The sequence below is a fragment of the Spermophilus citellus genome, assembly GCF_964194105.1.
Source record: "Spermophilus citellus genome assembly, chromosome: 10".
NCBI lineage: Eukaryota > Metazoa > Chordata > Mammalia > Rodentia > Sciuridae > Spermophilus > Spermophilus citellus.
The window spans coordinates 62,886,625-62,907,749 of NC_138197.1; the positions used below are offsets into that span (position 1 = coordinate 62,886,625).

The following is a 21,125-nucleotide window of genomic DNA, read 5'->3' on the forward strand; positions in this document are numbered from 1 at the left end:
AGAGTTAGGTTCAAATCTTGCCTTCAGCACAGACTAGCTATTTGAGATATGTGAAGTTCATATGTAATATAATTATAATGGGCTATGTATAAAACTAATAACTTTACAAAAAACAAAGTCCTAGTTCAGTATATTCTACTGGTTTTTCACTTTATCCTCACTCGCTACTAACTTCCATATTGGTTCCTATGACTTTGGAGCTACTTCAGGAAACACATTTGTGCATGCAGCCCCAAACAGCCCAGGACTCACAATCTATAACTGCTGCATCAGGATTCATGGTGAAGTTTGAGAATTCATTCCAGTGGAATAAACCTGGTAATTAATGTGTAGGATTCAGGATTCCTTTAATATGATTAACACCTTTTGATCTTTGCTTCCATGTTCAGAGATTCAAGACTAATACTGTTGCCAAAAGCAGCCCGCTTTCTTTCTTTTTCTCCTGGTAATTGGAGAGAAATGACATGGAGAAAATGACTTTATTCTCATACTCTATCCAGCTTCCAAACTGTCTACTTAATAGAGATAAGACCAACCTTAAGCATATGCACTGAAAGGGAGATAACCATGCCTGAATTTTTTTTTCTTTTATTTGTTTTTATTTTTATGTGGTGCTGAGGATTGAACAGTGCCTCACACATGCTAGGCAAGCACTCTGCTACTGACTACAGCCCCAGTCCCCATGCCTGAATTTCTATTTCATTATTTAGATTATCCTCTTACTCAGAATCTCAAGTATTAATTACACACACACACATACACACACACACACACCCAACCCTCTTAAAACTCCCAGCTCCCTTAAGCTATGGTCTTGGTGATAGAGGAAGGGGTGGGGATCATTCTTTCAGAGATCCTTGTCAGACAAACATGTTGGTAAATGAAGAGTCAGAAAAGGAAAGACACATTATACTGAGAAGATTCTTCAGACCAATAATATAATAAATTTAATCTCCACAGAAGTCTAAAGCTGGAAAGAAACCTTTGAGTTGGTCTAACACTCTCATATTACAGTATGAACACCGTCAGAACCTTAATGAGAGGTAGGTTTCCTAACTCATCTCTCCCGACTCCTGCAGTTCAGTGTTTTGCATCACTCTGCAAGATCAATTTTGTGGTGAGTGGATTTAGATTAGTAGCCACCAAGCAACATCACTTGCTTGATTCAGTTACCTAAAAATGCTGAAATCACTAGTATTAAGGCAACTAATTTTTATTCTTAATGGTACTGTCCACTTTGGAATAAAATGCATTCAGGGAGTGGGTTGCAAGTTACTTCAAAAGTTGACATGGCATAACAGCATACGTATGTAAATGTACAGCAATAGAGATGCAAAATTTTCTTTCAGAAAGAAATATTATGGCTAAAATTGATCCCTGAAAGTTATACTTGGCCAGCTAGATGGATCTGTTCAAACAGAGTAAGTTGTTTCTAATCCTGTGACTAAATCTATACAATATACCCAGTATCCTACTTTTCTTCCACATTCTGAAAAGCTTCCATTTTATTCTTCCAGTTGCAAAATTCAGTTATTCCTGCTCCTTGGTACAGTTTGCCTAGAAGCCTTTCTAATATGTTTGGAGTTTACAAAAAAAAAAAAAACCCAAAACTATGTTTTCTGCACACCTCTATACAGCATTCCAGTGAATGACTAGATAATCTAGGCAATTAGTGATCTTCTCATTAAAAAGAATTTATCATAATTGTTTGACTAGCATTGAATTGATAATGAAGCTCTTAAGGTGTTTTTAAAGATCCCAATAATTTTTCTTCTTTGTGTATCTAAAAAAGGGACACATGTATTTCTATAAATAGTTATTAGTAGTTTTGCCTTCCTAGACAGCTCTAAGCATAGAGGAGTCTGCTTTCGACCCCTGAATTTATGACCCAGAGGTTAGAAACTGCGATGCCATGCTCATTCTGTTCAGCAGTGTTTCAAAAATGTTTGAGTTGGTTGTTAGCATTTAAAAGCTGGGAAAGTTCCCAAAACTTCAGATTCTTGGCTTCTCTTGAAAAAGTGGATGGTCTAGCAACACTACTGGTTCTTTCCAGTGGTTGTCAAGAGTCCACTGGAGATCTAGCAGTCTTGGGTATGCATTCTAATTTCATCATCATTTTAATGTCCATGCTTGGTAGCCAAAGCAAGAGGATTGGGTAGCAAATGACTTCTCCTTTCACTTCTGGCACTTTTGATTGAACTCAGGGACTAGAGAGCAAGCAGAGTGCAAAGAATAGCATGTGCTTACCTATAAGGAATCATTTTCTTTTAATGAGAGTAGAAAGGAGTTCCTATGGACTTGTGTCTTTCTAGGACCGGCAGTGGTGTTCTGCAGTAACTGCCTTGAAGTGAGGAAAATGCAACCCTTGGGGTTCTGATTCCCCATGTGTGATCACAGGCAGAATTTTAACACTCAATATTTGTCTTGGATCAAGTTTCAGAATTTAGTGACTGACCAAGATACTTTTAAGTTCCGGTTAACTTGATCTACTCACACCTTTTAGCAACTACATGCTATACTTTTTTTACAGAATTGCAAGGCAGTTGCTTTCCTTTCTGCCTTTGTAGACTGTCTTCTGCTTTACTAATACAGATTTAAAAATATGAAGGTTACATTATCATTGTGAATAAATATTTATTTCCTAAAACCCTTGGAAATCTATATAACCCTTACAATAAGGAAATGAAAAGAATGACTAGGGTGATTGTTGACAGATTTAACAAAAGTAACTAATCTGTTAAGAATGAACTTGAAAACTACTGAGGGCGGCACCTTCAGCTCATACCTGCATGTCTTCAGGCTACACATTATCAGCTGAGTGTAACATATTGAATAAGGGTAGGTTCTAAAAATTTCTTCAAAACCAAGAATTATGTGAGGTTGTGATCAGATAATACATTATGTAAGTGTAAATCAGCAGTTTCTTTTAGAGGAAAATTGGCAATATCAAAGTTTTAAATATACATAACCTCCATCCTAGTCATTATGCTACTCCCAAGTTATGTGCACACATATGCCACTGCAGGGTAAGGTAGGTTTGAGGCAATTCAAGTACCTCACCAAAGGACAGGTTAAATAATGGCATATCTAAAGTTAGAATATTCAGCAGCCACTGAAAGAATGAGGTAGACCTGTATGTACTACAAAACAAAACAAAAACAAGTCAGTTGTGTATGGTTTTTTACTTTGAACACAGGGTCTGGCACATGTTATGCATGTGTTCTCCCACTAGATACACTCCTATCCCCAACTAGCATTTTAAAGAGAGACACATAAATGTGCTTTGAACATTGAAGGGATCCACTAGAACTGGGTAATAGTGGTTACTTGAGATGAGGAATGGGAAGAAGCTTATCTTTTGTCCTGTTTGAAGTCTTTTTTTTTTTTTTTTCAAATGGAGTAGTAAAGTGTTCTCCTCCCATTGGTGCTTTTCTGAAGGAAGTCTTGCCCTATCCAGCGAGGAGACAGGGAGGCTGTTTGCCCACTGGTTTACCTATTAGATTGTATCTGGCCTCCTCAAGGCCTCATAGCTTTTCCCTGCTCTGATAAATATGGAAACATATGTTTTGGTGTCCCAAGTCTTATCTCCTACCTGCTAATGAGGACATGTGGACATGCATAAGTAAAATGGAGGTCTATTCATGGTAGAAGGACTGCAGAATAAGACAAATTGGAACACAGGACCAAAGAAGAAGTTAACTGGATGCTTATAAAGACTTGTATTCAGAAAGGTAGTTTGTTATTTATTAAGCATTTATTAAATACCTCCCTAAAAGGCCCCAGATGCCACCAAGACCTTTAATTAGACTGAGATATATATGCAAGAATGGCACATATCAAAATATCCGCTCATTAGTTCAAACCCAGCATAATTTTTCCTTGTAACTAGAACCTCATATGAACTTGAAGTACTCAGTGTCACAGCATCCTCTAAAGATTTTAAAAGAAAAATAACTAGAAGTCCCAGTTTTCAAAATTGCTTTCAAAGGCCAACAAGTTAGCTGAAGGGGAAGAAAAAAAGGAGTCACCTCTCTTCAAATAACAAATCTACAAAGACCTCTTCCAGGAAAAGCAGATCCTTGTAGTTCTAGACTCTTCTCATGAGATAATCATCACCTTGCCAAGAATGGGAAAGACACCCTACCTGACCCCCAGGGAAAAACATTCACCGAGACAGCATCTACTTGTTTTTACCATATATTCCAGGGGTATGTGTGGGGTTTTGTTTGTTTATACATTTATACAGTTTACATTGCTTGACCCATAAATAACACTCGTAAGATTAATAGGGCCATAGTTTTAAAGAGTATTTACATAGCCCCACCATGCATACAGAGCCTTTTTAATATTGAAAATCAAAAAAATTAAACTTTCCATCACTAGGCAATATAAATTTAACCATCTAAAACTTATAAACCCTGACTAAAATACAAGCAATCATTTCATCCATAAATGCTATTTCTGGTTCCCTAATAAATCTAGCACTGCAGTGTAACAAACATCTTGCAATTCAGGGATATAAAAATATCAGCTTTAAAATCTGAACTGTACAGTATATACATTAATATTTGCACCGTTAAATTAGGAATACACTTACGTCTATGAAATACTACATTATAAATAGCAATTTTCTTTTTCAACCTGGAGCTGGAGCTAATACAATACAATGTTTACCTGGCTAATAAGGGCTGAAAGGGGACAAGTTGGCCTCACACAATAGGATGCACAGTATTAGCTAGGTCACTGTGACAAGTGCATGCCTCACAACAAGACAGACTGGTCAGGACCTGAGCCAACCTGACGTACATAAAGACAAACACTATTGCTTTACAAAGGTGGCTGGAGTTCTCCATCTTCTAAATGGACACCCCGGTCCAGTCACCTCTTGAGAGTTTGAGTATTCTCTTGTGGATTGGAGACCAAAGCAGCTATTTGAAACTGTAATGCACCTGCTACAGGCACCGATGTCACATGTCACGTTAACCTGGCACCATCCAAGGAGGGTAAACTGGAGAATCACACCTTTCAATTGTTAATCTGACACTGTAAACAGCAGTAGGGTTCTCATTTACATGGGAGAAGAAAGCACTTGAAACTATTTTAGCAACTTTCCTATGGAAGAAAAAAGATAAGATTCCAAAGGTTAATGGCTAAGTTTTAAACAATTGATCTCCACAGCTACTCAGTTAAGAAATGATACAATTTTTGCCCTTGTGTCCCTTTTTCTTCTTGGATTTAGTTGTCCTCTGACCAAACTGAGGGGTAGGAAGTGCAGAAGTTGGACTAGAAAGGTCATCTGTGTAGTAGGCAAATCTCTGTGGTCGGGGCTGAGGAATTGGTTGTCCAAGAAAATACCCTTCTTCTTCTGAGTCAGAGGAGGAAGTGGAGGAGGAACACCAGGAATCATCATCTTCACCATAGAGCCCCAGAAACCTGTTCATTCCTGGGTTCTGCAGTGCATAATCAGATGTGGCATGGGCATACTGTCCATAGAGATCAGCATTCTGGATGTATGCTTGGATCTCCCGGGCACTTTTATTCTGTATAAATTTCTCATAGTTATCAGGAGTGTAAAGCCGCAGTCTGTCTTTGGGAGAATATTTTCTTTCTGTGACAAGATTCAGGGCATTATCAGAGCGGGATTTTCTACTTCTCCTGCGGCGATGGTGGTGGGACCTAGATCCCCTCTCTTCAAAATGGTAAACCCGCCTCCGAGTCCTCTCACTCATTGGAGGCTGCCGGATTTCAATGTTGTCATAGCTTCCATTGTCGATGACATCATCTGAAAACTTGACCTGCTGTGGTCTGGATTGAGACTTGGATCTTCTGAGCACTGGCAGATGTACTGGCTTCTCTTCAGGCATGATTTTTTCTGGACACAACTCTGAACTCAGACTTTTTAAGGACTCTGCACTCCTATGTAGCATGGAAGAGTTCAGAGTTCCCATATTGCTCATTTTCTCACAGTCTTCTGCCTCCATCTCCTCGAAGTTTTGTAGAGAATATAGTGATGGCCTAGGCTTGCTTTCTCCGTCCACTGAAGCCCCTAGAAGAGGAGCCAAAACAATATATGATTCTCAAAAGCCTAATATTCTGATAACTATTAGAAATACACTATCGAAAGCAAACATTTCAAAGATTTACAATTGCAATATTTGATTAAAACCCACTAGGAAGGGGATGGGGATTGTAGCTCAGCAGTAGAATGCTTGCCTAGCAGGTCTGAGGTCCTGGGTTTGACCCCAGCACTGCAAATAAACAATCCTACTACGGAAAACCAATATGTATTATTTATCAATTGAAAAGAATATAAATATTGTTAATGATACAAGGGGCAACAACCTCGCTGATGAGCTCTGCTGTTTTGAGCCAAACATTATTTTAGCACATGGCACAAGCAGCAAAAATTTAACAGCTCTTCATTTGTTTATTAACATAAGCTGTGGAAGCTTCTGTTCCTCAATCCATTAAAGCCAAATTGTCTTATTTGAACATCTCTCAAATCATTTCCTTCCTTTACAACCACATGGCCACTATCATGGGAATCTTCCTCGTTTTAGACTGGTGTTTGGAAAACGACAGCCCAACAGCCTGTTTGTGTATATTTTCACTGGAACATAGCCACACCGATTGTTTACATATTATCTGTGGTTGGCCTAAAAAGACTACCTAGACTATTCAGAAGATCTGTCCAACCCCTGATCTCAACTTTTAGCCAATCTTCTCTACCTCTGACCCACAAAAGGTGTTGTTTCCAACCCCATCTTACTTTAAAACTTCTGCTGGGCGTGGTGGTGCATGCCTATAATCCCAGCAGCTCGGGAGGCTGAGGCAGGAGGATTGTGAGTTCAAAGCCAGCCTCAGCAAAAGCAAGGCACTAAGCAACTCAGTGAGACCCTGTCTCTAAATAAAAATATAATACAGGATTGGGGATGTGGCTAAGTGGTCAAGTGTCCCCGAGTTCAATCCCTGACACCCACCTCACCACCCTACCCCACCCCACCCCACCCAATCCCCTGCTAAAAAAGAAGAAAGAAAAACTTCTCACAATTGAGATGGATGCCTTTTGTTGTAACAGGACCAAGACTAACTAACAATAGGGAGTGGTGTGGACTGTTGTCAGGTGAAGACTATGTAACTCCCTACTATTTAAAGGAAGCCTGTTTTTCAGTCATTGTCAAGGAATGTCAGCCTCTAATTTTTTTTTTTTTTTTTTTGAGCAGGTCTTGCCAGTTGCCTAGGCTGGCCTCAAACTTAGAATCCTCCTGCCTCAGTCTCCCACATTATTGAGATTACAGGTTGTGCCACCATGCCCAGCTTGCCCCTAACATGTTTAATTTTATTTTTGAGTTGCTGGGGATGAAACCCAGGGCCTCGCACATGCTAAGCACATGCTCTACTACTGAGCAACACCCCCAGCTCCTAACTCTTCACGTTGAATCAAATTAGTCTGATTTTGATTTAAAATGTCAAAACACTTAGTACAGGGCCTGGCAGACAGTCTCACCCACCATTCTTCCCTCCCCTTTATTGTAGGCCTCATCCCTGAGCAGTCCACAGAAGCCAGAGAGTAACTTCCTCTCATCCTCCATGTCACTGCATTGCCTGGCTCAGGTCATTCGGGCAATGGGAAGCCACTGGAGCCTTTGCTGGTTGTTTTGCAATAAACCACCTTTATGAAATGACTGTGTATCATTAACCTATAAAATTTGCTGCACAAGGACCATATTTCTGTGTCCAAAAACTTGCTGCAAATATGAGGTTGACAATGTGCTGGATCCTAGGTCCAATCTTGTCTTTAGAACCTATGTAATACTAGACATTTAGCATTCTGTTAATTTAAATTTCCTACTGTGCAAAATGGAGTAATATCCACTCTGTACAACTCGGGATTATTTTAAGGATAAAATGTGGATAATATGAATTTGCTTTGGAAATAGTAAGGTAATATTTTAAATGAGGAAAAAAACACTCAGATCGTTCTGAGCTATCTCTTGCCACAGGGCAATTCAGAAAAAATGTTTAAGACTGTTACAAACTTATGAAGTGCACAGACTGATTTTAATATTTTGAAATTCATATAGCACAATCTAATAGTACAGAATCTCTTGGACACGATCCAGTTGTAGACTCCCTTATTCAAATAAACCAGTTTTCTCCTCCTTAAAACAGGTAATACCTATCTCAAAAGACAGGGTTAAAAAAATATTTTATACATGCCCACTTACCTGTACAGACACATACTTGTTTGGCTATATAGTGTTCAACATTTAAATGAAATGCCTTCCTTCCTCTGGGCTAAAGGTGTTTTTGTTTTATTTTTTTTATTTTTCGTACTGGGGACTGAACTCAGCTTTACCACTAGCTATCTCCCCAGCCCCCCTTTTTTCTTTTGATACAGGATTTTGTTAAATTGCTCAGACTGGCCTCAAACTTGCAATACTCCTGCCTCAGCCTCCCAAGTCACTGGGATGAGAGGTGTATACCACTGTATCCAGCTTGTCCAGAGTGTTAAATAATATATTCCCTATTGGTGCTGATCAGCAATGTTTTTGAATAAACGTCTTAGTGGTCACTTTTTCAAATAGCCCACAATCCCTATACGTACCTGTGATATTAGACAAAGCCAAAGAATCCATAGAATCCCGAACACTTTGCTCTGGTTTCAAGTCTGACAAACACTCCAGGGAATCTTCATACCACTGCGTTTGGTCATGATTATATCCTGAAGCACCGTGGTCCAGGTCCAGTTCCTGGAGCCTCCTACTGCTTGCAGGGCCTGGGTGGCTACCATAAGCAGAATCGCCCAGTCCATCTTGTGACTGGGCCCAATACATATCAGACTGGTATTTTTTACTGGCAAGACTCTGATGATTTTGCTTTAACTCGGTTTTGTTTTTCACCATGTTATCAGATATCCAGTGCTCACTGGCTCTAATATCCATCTCACTGGGTTGCTGCTGAAAGAGGCTTTTATCACCAAACTTGAGGAGGAGCTGTGTCATGTAATCTTCATGCTCAGCCCATTCTTCAGAGTCTTCAGGGGTTTCGTGCTCTACTCTCCCTTTCCAAAATTCTTCATTGGCAAAATTTGCTCCTTGCCTGGAGAGACTCAGATCATCTAGCTTCCGGGAAAGGGTATCATCAGCATTGCCGGAGAGACCAGGGAACTTGTAGTTCAGAGCAGGGGACAAGAGGAGAGACTGTCTGCACTGATCCGCTGACCGACTGCTTTTACCCATTCGGACACTTCTTCTGGAGTCTCTCGATCGGGCTGATTGGAACGCAGAGTCAGAAGAATCAGAAGCATGGACGTCTTCACCGAGGCTGCAGGTTTTTGAGCAATAAATCTGACCTTGTTTGGGAAGGAAGGGGCATCCCAACAGAGAGGCCTTACACTGGGCACAGGAAAAGCATGCTTCTGTGGCATGCCAGTGCTGCCCGTCATAGGTCATCTGCGCATGGTCAACACCTGTTTTGAGAAAGGATAGGAAAATTAATGCTTGGAACAAAGGAAGAAGGAAGAAACAGAAGAAATGGCAGCCAAGAGCAAGCATCTCAGGTGATGGAAATATTCTGTATCTTGGTCTTGAAACGGGTGTGGGTTAAGGCAAAATTAATATTGTTTGTAGATTCTGAATTGGTGAATTTCCTTACTCACTAAAAATTTTCTGTACATCCAGAATTGATACCCATCACACTTTCATGGTCTTTCATAGGTATGCAGAATGGAGTAAATTTAAGTTGACCAACATGCACACTCCTAGCTGAGCTCAAACAAAAGGATGCTCTGTGGTTGGTTGCAGTTCCCATACAATAAAAAAGTGTTCTATTCGTGGCCTATTTAATGCCATAATTTTGCTGTTTAAAATGGCCTCTAACTATAATGCTGAAATGCTGTCTATGCTCCCAGGTGCAAGACTGTGATATGCCTTTCGATATACTTTACAGAGAAAACACATGTATTGGATAAGCTTCTAACCATGAGTGACAATGCTACTGGCTGTGAGTTTGAGGTTAATCCACTACCAGTGTATATTCAAAGTGGCTTTAACCTAAAGTGCACATGAAATGAGGTTTTGTATCGATAGGTTAATGAAAATGTGGCTGGGGTTGTAGTTGAGTGGTAGAGCACTTGCCTAGCAATGGGAGCCCTTGGGCTTGATCCCCAGCACTAGGCAGGTCTCATGATCGGAGGTTCACAGGAACCTTAACCCTACATTTCTCTGAGGAACAATGGTTCAATATGCACTAATTTAATGTTCACAACTGTGATTAATGAGAATTGACGACATATCCATTTGTCAAAGTTCATCAAACTAATACATTTAAGATCTGTATGTTTAGCTACATGTAAATTGTACCTCAATTTAAAAAAACAAAATACATGAATAAACAAGACTGTGGATAATTGTAAATGACCAATGGCTACGTGACAGGGCAGAAGGCTGGGCTGCAGACTTACCAATATGTTCCCCGCAGGTTTCACAGTACTCTGCATAGAGAGACTCAAAACAGCCACAGCAGAAGGGGCGGCCATCCTTCATGATGTACCTCTGTCCTCCCAGGATCGTTTCACACTCGAGGCAGCAGAAGTGCTTCATGTGCCAATGGCGACCCTCTGCTTCTGTGCACTCATCAGCAAAAATGATCTGTAAAGAGAAACGTGGAACAATAGAACAAAAGAAAATCAGCATGACCTGTTTACAAGGCCAGGTAACCATGTTTTCTGGGCAACAGACAGACACTGCCTCTTAAATCAAATAACTAACCTTGTTTCTTACAGCCTCTAGCTTAAATTTAACTTGGTTTAGCTACACAACAAGAGCACAAACACAGGGCTGAAAAGAGATGCTAAACAAATCCTTGCTTAAGCTTGAAAAAATTGTTTCTATTTCTACATTGTAGGTAAATCACTTCATTGTATTTTTGCTCCCTAGTAACACTTTGGTGACATAATCTGGCAAAGAACATCTTACCATTGAAATAATTTAGTGGTCTGAGGGGAAGCAGGTGTGGGGATTGAGCCCAGGGTCCTTTACCACTGAAATACATCTGCAGCCCTGTTTTAAATTTTGAGATAGGACCTTGCTAAGTTGCTAAGGCTGGCCTGTAACTTGTGATCCTCCTACCTTAGCCTCCTAAGTCACATAGATTATAGGTGTGTGCCACCATGCCTGGCTGTGTGAGCCAACAGAAGACTCATCATACAAGTGTCTGTAGGGGCTACACAGGTGCTGGGTTTGTGTGAATGCACGTGTGTAGATAATCTGGAGGTGGCCACTGAGTCAAGTGAAGCATTAAGGACATTTACATTTTTTGATATTTAAAAAAATGTTCAAATAGCACATTATTGGAAAAAATAAATGTATAAAAGGAAAAACTGAAAGTTTACTGTCATAGATTGAAGAAGACCAAGGAGAAGATACAATGAAATAAATGCAACAAGCCACCCTGGATTGAATCTTGGAATGCAAAGGGCCATTTGTAGAAAAGCTGGGAAATCTAAAGTCTGGTTTAGCTACTGGTATTATGCCAATGTTAATCTCTTAGCTTTGATTTTATATATACATATACATATATATATACATATACATATATATGTACATATATATATGTAAGTGTGTATTTATATATCATGGCTGTGTAATATGTTAGCATCAGGAGGAGAAGGGTATACAGGAACTCTCTATAGTACGTTTTCAACTTTTCTATAAATTTCAAGTTACTTTAAAGCTTAAGAACTTTTCTTTCACACCATCATCCATTCCAACATGCCTCAGAGAGCCACTATTAATTTGGTATATGTCTTTCTATAACTTTTCTGACTGTATACAAATATGTATATTATATCGCCCACCCCTATATTTAACAAAAATGAGATCATCTGCAACTTGTTTTTTCCCCCCATCATCAAGGTCACCACACTTAGGAAAGCCCAGAGACACCTGCTGCCCTCTTTTTATCAGCTGTGTGTTATCCCATTGTATGAGTGTACAGGGTTCTCAATATACACACAGAACACACACCAGGATACATATTTTGCTTAGGTATAAGCAGTGGAATACTGGTTTGCTACCAGCTATTTTTTCCAGCATTCAGGGACCAACTTTTTTACCTCATCACATGCTGAGCACCGTGGTTTGAGTAGCTCCGCATGGTGCCTGCCACAGTGAATTTTTCCATCCTGATAAAAATAGATGAGGTCGACCAGCAGCTCATTACACGTGAAGCAGACAAAGCAGGATGGGTGCCAGCACACTCCAGGGCCCGCACGGGAGGCAAACACTGCAACTTCCCCTCCGTTTATCTTCAACCCACACTGAAAACAAAAAATGTGAATATAAAATGACTCTTATTAATAAAACAACTTCATAATGAACCCTAAACTCATCAGGAAAGCTTTTATTTTGGTCTTCTCCTGTTAGAGATTAAATGGCTCTTCAATACTGGATTACTTGCGATTCTCAACTGTGATGAACATGCCTCAGATACACTACTACACACGACTGTTCCTAAGTACGGTTTAATCGGATCCACATTTAACAGCGGTTTTCCTGAGCCAGCCTCCTGCTGGATACATTTCCTACTCTGAGAACTGCCAGTTAAGATTTGAATGTCTTCATTATGTTTCTGCATTTTTCAAATACTAGTTTTGTCCTAGTACCTCCCCCCATGCCAGGATGCTATGCAAGGCCCGGTTTCACTCAATGTTTACATATGGGTGGACTGACTGCCACTGTCATACATAGCAGTGCAGCCAATATGAATTACTGTGGAATACAAAGCTAGGTTGTCTATCTTTCTGTTGTATTTTGGAGGCTATTAGGGTGCACACCTTGTACTAACTGTCACCTATCCCAGCTCACTCTACCCACATCACCTCCACCAGCCATCACCCTAGAAAGAGTTACCTGCTCACATACGGCGTGCATCACTGCTCTGGACAAAAGCTTAATCGTTCCTCTTCCAAGTGCTTCTTTCTTCCGCTGAGCACTGAACACCTGCAATTCTTTTTTCTCCTCTTCACTCAAAGATTGGCAGTACCGCACCTTCACAGAAAGCAAAACAGAATCCCACACTGGACTACACAGTCTTCTTCGCCCATTCTTTATATCCAGAGTTAGAGTTTCAGGAAATGAAACGGCAGGTTTACCTGCCCTGTCTTGCAAATCCCCAGTTTTAAAATGACACCATGCCTAAATCTTGCAGCCTCTCTAGAAAAAGGGAAAGGCAACCTGAAGAAATAGTCTTGTTTTACTTTTCTTTTTTTTCTAAATGAGAAATTTAAATCCTTATCAGTAAGAGACATTGAAAAAAAGTAAGGCATTAACCTTTCCAAAAAAGGTTTAAACTTGTTAATTGTCACTTTCACTCCACATTCTACAGGCACTCAACTCGACTCAGGCCTGAACTACCATAAAGCATTTACCCTGGATGCAGGGGTAGGGAAAATCTCAGGAATTTGTAGGAATTTGGTGGGTGGCTGAAAACACTATAAAAACCAACCTGTGTTGGTTAAGTTTATTGCACTCATCCTCTTTTCTTACAGAATGGGAAGCTGTATTCTCAGGCCAAATTTTAACTGATCAAAGACTCCAGAGAGGCCTAGCCAGTGAGAAGCTGGGATTTTGAGAGGCATCTCCATGTTTATTGTATATTTTCTTTTTTTCTAATTAGCCTTCTTTCTGTTATTTTACCTCATTATCATGTGGTGGCAACTGGTACAAAAGCTGTTTAATCCGATGTTTCTCTCCAGGGCTGTTAACATAAGGAACCTTTTCCTCTGGCAAGCATGCAAAATAGAGCTGGATCTGCATAAGTGACAAAGAATGACATCAGTACACAGAAACTGTATGTCTTAGCTGGCTCAGTCTTTAAGTTACCTTTCCCTCAATACAAGGTTTGGCCTCTTGGAGCTAATGAGAAGACCAGCTGAGCCAACTCAGCAGAACTGCAAACCTTCAGATAACTAGCATCCAGCTGCTAAATTGCTGTTCAGGAATGCAATTTGTAGTGACAATTAGGAGCATCATAAATTATACACCATAAAAAATCCACATTTACTGTTACTATTCCTCAGTCAGTTTCCAAGGGTCAGCCAAGGGATCAGCTGAGAGTCTGGGGTAAATTCTGCAGATGACTACATGGGCTATGTGACACTGTCCAATATCCAGCCACTATACAAACATTTAACTTGCTCTCTGAATCTTGTTACACATTGCAGACTCTGATCAGGTTCTTTCAAGCATCTGCATCCTTAACTTCCATGGATGCTATTTTCTAAATATCTGGAATCAATCTTTCCAAGGAAATTGGAGAGGAGCCATGCTGAACTATATTTAGTTCACTTTGAAAGGAGAACTTAATATTTGTTTTTCTATTGTCTTTAAATAAGGAACATCCCTTAATGAGTACTGCAAAGGATACTGCAATGCTGAGAAGAAACGAAAATGATCCAAGGAAGAAAGAGATTAGGGCACATGGGACCTCTCTGTTTAGAAATCAATATCACACGAAACCTACCCACTCTGAGATTTAAGAAGGGGACTTTGTCAATGTATTGCTTCCCTAAGTGTGGTGCTAGCACTCTATCTTCTCCACATTGTATCAGCTCTAGAAGCTTTTCAGAGTTACAGACACTTATTGAATAGCAGCTGCATGTGCACTAGCTGCTGTGCAGGGCCCTGGATGAACAAGGACTCTCTGCTCTCAAAGGAGTTCCCACCATAAAAGAAATGGAACTATAACTCAGAAGCAAATGTACACTTGTCATCTTTTATTTCAAAGGATGTTTTTGCCCTCATAATAATATCTATCACCAGTGATTTTTTCAAAAAGTTCATCATTATAAGGATATTGGGAAAATAAAAATAGGCATACAGATGGTTATCTTTCTTAAAATAATACAAAGCACAAAATTAACTCCTTAATTTTTTTTTCCCAATTACTCTGTCTGGTGACAGACTCTTAAAAGTGAAGTTATCACAGGTTGAATTTCTAGACAGTACCACTTCTGGTGGATTCTTATAGCTTGGCATCTCTCTTCCACAGCAAAGGCATTACTGACATCTGGCCTGGAAACTTTCCTTTTATTATCTTTTTGTTGTCACTGAAGTTTTAAAAAATGTAAATTCCTCTCACTCTCTGAAGAGTGAGTGGATTTCATCAGAAACCCACATTACAAAGGCACACAGATGCAGGATGTGAGATTTCATCTATCATGAAGGCAAAAACTGCATCGCTGTGGGGTGACTGGATCCATGGGTGTAAAGAGATGGAAAACTTTCCTGGAGGAACTAAATAAGACCTTAAAAAGCAAAACTTCAAAGTCATCCAAAGAGGTGTGAGGGAACTGAGGGAAAGTGGTATGTCAGTGTTACTGCAAAAACACAACAAAACAATGCTCTAAAGTCTTAAGTCACACTGAAAAACAAAGCAGAAAATCATACTATTGGGTTCCTACCTGCTCTGGTCTGAGGCCCGGGGGCACCCAGGCATACTCCTCCAGTGCACAGCCAGAATCGTCATCTGAGGTGGAACTTCTCTGACAACCGAAAGCCAGTTTGCTCATTTTGGACTCCATCTCCAAAGGCATAATAATTAAGTTAAAAACCTGATCTCTCAGTCAAAGGACATCCAATAATGGCTCCTGTGGACAACACAAGAAAAAAAACAAAGAAATTAAAAACCTGAATGCATTATTCTAGCCATCTCCAAGAGCTTTTATTGAATGCTTGTTTGCACACAGCTGGACCCAGAGAAAGTAATCAAATTTCTAGTGTCACCACCCTCCAATGCCCAGGACTATACAATTTGGAAATAGCCCCCTGAGTAGCTCAATATCTCAAAAATGCCTCCAAACCTAGTTTATTTCCAGTCACTTTTAAAAGGCACCTCTCTACACTCCAATTTATTGGGAAAAGGACTCAAGAAAATTGTTTTGTTGATTTTCTAACTTGCCTACAAATGAAATTCCCGTAAAGTCCTAGTAGTTGTAGGAAGAAGTGTGAGGAACGGGGCCACCTGCTTTGTCTGCTATTCTGCCCCATGAAAAATGGCTGCAGAGACCCCCACCCCTGTCTCAGTTCCCCCATGTTTCCTAAGCAGTTTTCCCACTGAGACAGTGCTGCCCGCTGGGAGTGGGTCCCCTGGGCCAAACTGCTTAGCTTTCAGACTTCTAATCATGACACTAAACTGAGTTTACACACTAAATAGAAATAGCACAGTTAAATCCTAATATAGCACATTAAATCCTCAAGCTTTTACTAAGGGCTAAAGTCAGCCAGACATTCATCAATGAGTTCCTTCAACAAACAGTAATTGGATACAGCACTAGGCTAAAATAAATTCCAGCTTGGTGACTATTAATGTTTAATTGCATTATAAGCCAGCATTTATTAAAGAGTTATGCAGCACCTACTATGTGTGAAATGCCATCAGCCCACTATTGGGCAAAGTAAGATGTTAAATCCTTTGTAAAGGTGAAGGGCAGTAAAGGTGTCAGGACCATATTCCCTGCCCCAGGACCATGCATTGTCTTTATTATTTTTATTTATTTATTTATTTTTTTTTTTAATTTTTTTAGAGAGAGAGGGAGAGAGAGAGAATTTTAATATTTATTTTTTTCAGTTATCGGCGGACACAACATCTTTGTTTTTTTTTGTATGTGGTGCTGAGGATCCAACAACATCTTTGTATGTGGTGCTGAGGATCGAACCCGGGCCACAGGCCAGCGCGCTACCGCTTGAGCCACATCCCCAGTCCCATTGTCTTTATTAAGTGTGTTTTAATTCTTAAGAATCGTGCTTCACTCAAGGACCTAAGAAAAAAAGAAATGTCAGACCTTTTAGAACCAGATAGTTCTTTTTATACCTGCCTCCTCCCCACAAAAATGATGTAAAAAAAAGAAAATTGTAATTAGTGTAACCCAATCATTTTAGAGAAAAGGGTCAAGAAGTGACCTGCCCAAAGTCACCCAGCTAAGGACCTGACTCAGACTTCCAAAAGTTTTTCTGCTTTACTAAATATTCTCATTTGCTTCAATGTGGAAAAGGCAATGGAAAACTAAATAATTTCAGCCTAAGACAAGGTCATTTTTCTGCAGCTTGATGCAACCCAGTTAATATCAGAGAACGTTACTACCAACACCTGATTGTAGAAAGTGTCGTTTTCTTTTTATAAATCAAAAAACATTAAAAAATTAAAATTTTAATAGTTCACAAACAGAAGTCTAACCCTGAAATCTCATGGCTACAATCTTTCCTAGCAGTAGGAACATAATCCACCCAGTAGGTATTATTCGAACAGATAAATTTAACTTTCATTCACCCTGAACAAAAATTAAAGAAGACCTCATTTCCTACACTATCACTGGGAGGGAGGTGACCCTTTGCACAGGTGCATTCCTTCCCATCCTGACTTAGGAAAGGCTTTCTAAGCACAGGTGTGCTCCCCAGCTCCTCAATAAAAAAGGATGTGCTCATCAAAGTCAGAAATGTCTTGGATCTAAGTCTTTCTTCTTTGCTTTAAAAAAAGCAACCCCCACATGTCAAAGAAAGGGAACTAGAGGTTAAGACTTTCATTAGTAACTCAAAAACCCCCACCAGGAGAACCAGTGCCTTCGATGCAATTTGACCTGAATCGTGAATGAAATATGAGCACTTGTCCCTTGCCAAATCTGGCTGGGGAGGAGACACCACATTATGTACTCTGCAGTCTTACAAAGGACATAAATATTAAATAGAACCTAAAAATTAAATGTCATTATATTATAAAATAAGAGCAAACATCACAAATTATGACAAACCATGGATTTTTCCAAGCTAGCACAAAGATACAGATTGCTATAGAGATGAATTACTTTTACAGCTGTACTCCTTGATGAGCCTTTTGTGAAAAAATGTAGAGTAAATTACTATCCTAATCAAGGTAAATCAATGTTAGCACTAAGTGCCACCCACCATCCTCCTCCCCTCTCAATCACCTGGACTTGCTGGCCATATCTCAAACCTGTAACTCATGTTCACCCAAGCCTTTTAACAAACTACCCTGAGCATGGATTCACTAACAATGTGAAGAATACAACCTTAGGTACATAAGTGACAAAATGATTTTTATCATAAACATGGCTTTTGGTTATTATTTGGTAGCACTCTGATTTATTCAATCTAATTTATTTAATCCTTTGTGCATAGCCAGGTACTATTACTGTTATAGTAGTTAATAAACCTATCAAGCAACCCAGAGTAGGTAGTATCTCACTTAACAAATAAGGAAACAGTCTCAGAGTGATCTGCCTCAGGGTAAATTGTCCAAGTTCAGAAAGTGAACAAGCTATTGTGCTTGGACCCGTTTGCTGTAATCCCTGAGATCACGACCCACTATGGCCCCACACTGCCTCTGAGGGACAGAAGCTGATCAGGCCAAGTTACTTTCTTAGTGAACTAGTCATGACAACTACAAAGCAGACGCACAAAATGATCCAACTGGAAAGGAGACATTCTATTCACCCATAGAAAGTGAAGGAAAGCCCAGTCAAAATGATAGAAATTCAACAGCCTATTCTTTCTCTCATATGTGGAACCCAGAGAGGGGAAAAAAGAAAGAAAGAAAGAAAGGTGGGAGATCTCATGAAAATCAAAGGGAGATCAACTGAGTAGAGGGATGGGAGATGGATACTGGGAATGGTATGGGCCAAATTATATTGTTATATTGCTTTCATGTACAGATATATAAAAACAAATCCCAGGATTATGTAAAATTGTAATACACCAATAAAAATATGTAAAAAAGGGGCTGGGACTGTAGCTCAGTGGTAGAGCATTTGCCTAGCATGTGTGAGGCACTGGGTTCGATTCTCAGCACCACATAAAAATAAATGAATAAAGGTCCATCGATGTCTAAAACAAATTAAATATTTTAAAAAATATATATGTAAAAAAATCCAACAGCTTCATGAGCTATTGGTTCAGAATTTATTCACTGGAGGAAGTCTTTTTATTTTTTTTATATCAGAGGATAATTACTTAAAATGACCAAACTACGTTTGTTAGCATGTCTTGAGAGCTGACCAAAAAACAAATATTAAAAACAAGTTCTAACACAGGAGACAGAAGACACCCTGGCTCATCAGAAGTAATATCTAGAAATAGCCTCATCACTATAAAAAAAATGGAAATAAATGAAAGAAATAGTAACAATAAACAAACATCATTCATGATGCAAAAAATAATAATAATAAGAAGTTCTAAACTGGGCACCATGACACACGCCTGTAATCCCAGCTACCTGGAAGGCCAACACAGGAGGATTGCAAATTCGAGGCCAGCCTCAGTAATTTAGCAAGATCCTGTCTGGAGGGGAAAAAAAAAAGGTGGAGGGAGGAAGCTGTGGGTATGGCTCAGTGGTAGAGCATCCCTGGGTTCAGTTTCCAGTACCACAAAAACAGACAAAAGGAAAAAAAAAAAAAGACATAGTATGACCTCTACTTGGGTGGTTGTGGTAAGAGACACTACAATTATCACTAGCTTCACCTGGATTTTCTTATTTTTAAAAATTATCTGTACTGTTTTAAAGGACTGCCAATAGTCCCAGAAAGTTTATTCTTAATCAACTATTGAATATTACTGACTCATAACTGCATTGGCTCATACAGTGACAGCAGCTGGCTGGTCAGAGAATGGCTCCTGTGCTTGTAAAAATGTTAATATAGAAATGATAAAAATGTGGTCTCACAAATGTCACAAACACCCCCTGTTTAGGCAGTCGCATTACTATGTGGTATTTACTTTGACACCACAAAAGGAAGAGGGGAGTCCACTTCACGTGCTTCAGTCTTCACCCAGGGTCTTCCCAGTGGTATCTAAACATGTTTGTATTTAGGCTGCTAAAAAACATCTTTTAGGTCAAGCATATGAGGTCATGGTAAAATCAGATCTAACAAAAAAGTGTCTTTAATTTTATTTTCAAGTGTTGTTTTTTAAGGACGATCATAAGAAATAGGAGCAGAAATCGGGTTTTACAAAATAGTCTGAGTTGTACTGGAAATGGAACCACTCAGCCCTGGTATCATGTTATAGAGTAAAACATTTGTTCATTGCGCCTTTGTTTTCTTGCTCAGAACACTCTTAGAGATGGACAAAGATGGCCCTATCCTCTGTCCTGCATGTTGCTATTTTTGTAACTTTTAATTTTGATGTAATTTCAAACTTCAGAAAAGTAACAAGACTCAATTGTTCACACTTTGCTCTACCTGCTTGATCATCATTTCTCTCTCTCACTCACAGACCCCCCCCCCTTTTTAAAGAGAAGCAAAAAACTTTAATGGCTAATAATGCCATCAAGGATGGCATTGAGGTCAGAGAGAACAGGTCTTTGAATTTAGGTCAGGCAGGTTAGGAGTTCTTTGCAGACACCGTTTTGAAAATTAAATGTCAACATAAGGGAGGATGCTTTTTTCTTAGGAAGACAAGAATTATTATGGGGGGTATTCCATCCAAGGATGCCACAGAAACTGAAGAGTTCCATTTTTTCCTTTGCCCTTTCTCTCCCCTCTTCCTTGAGAACAGTGAAACAGCTACTTCTTACCATTTAAAAGGAATCAAACACTTGCAGATGTATAACTTCTCAATCATCATATAATTGTCAAGAGAACATCTGCCCCAAGAGGCAAGAGCTCAGGGAATGGAATCTGGTGCTCCCAGCACTCAGTAAACCCCAGCTCTGAAGTATTTCATACCTTTCACAAGTTACCCAACATCTTAGGACCTGCCTCTTTAAAAAAATCACAATTACGGGCTGGGGATATAGCTCAGTTGGTAGAGTGCTTGCCTCACATGCACAAGGCCATGTGTTCAATCCCCAGCACCACAAAACAAAACCAAAAAACCCCACAACTATAAGCCTGGCACAGTAGTTCATGTAACCCCAGCGACTTGGGAGGTTGAGACAGGAGGATTTCGAGTTCAAAGCCAGCATCAGCAAAAAGTGAGGCACTAAGTATCAGTGAGACCCTGTCTCTAAATAAAATACAAAATAGGGCTGGGGATGTGGCTCAGTGGGTGAGTGTCCCTGAGTCCAATCTCCAGTACCAAAAAACAACACCCCCTCCCCCCAAAAAACCC

At 39.7% G+C, this 21,125-nt stretch overlaps 1 protein-coding gene across 7 annotated transcripts in view; it reads right to left on the bottom strand.

Moving 5' to 3' along the window:
* Nucleotides 1–3,445: 3,445 nt before the first annotated feature.
* PRICKLE1 (prickle planar cell polarity protein 1) overlaps nt 3,446–21,125 on the bottom strand; it is a 106,487-nt gene continuing 88,807 nt past the window's right edge. For all 7 annotated transcript variants that reach the window (XM_081310724.1, XM_081310730.1, XM_081310727.1 and 4 more), the window contains exons 2-8: nt 15,467–15,652; nt 13,701–13,814; nt 12,915–13,052; nt 12,119–12,322; nt 10,466–10,652; nt 8,609–9,472; nt 3,446–6,046 (exon numbers count right to left, since the gene is read on the bottom strand). In XM_081310724.1, the coding sequence (XP_081166850.1) occupies nt 5,187–6,046; nt 8,609–9,472; nt 10,466–10,652; nt 12,119–12,322; nt 12,915–13,052; nt 13,701–13,814; nt 15,467–15,598 (2,499 nt within the window). In that variant the 5' untranslated portion in view covers nt 15,599–15,652 and the 3' untranslated portion in view covers nt 3,446–5,186. The remainder of the gene's footprint in view (nt 6,047–8,608; nt 9,473–10,465; nt 10,653–12,118; nt 12,323–12,914; nt 13,053–13,700; nt 13,815–15,466; nt 15,653–21,125) is intronic.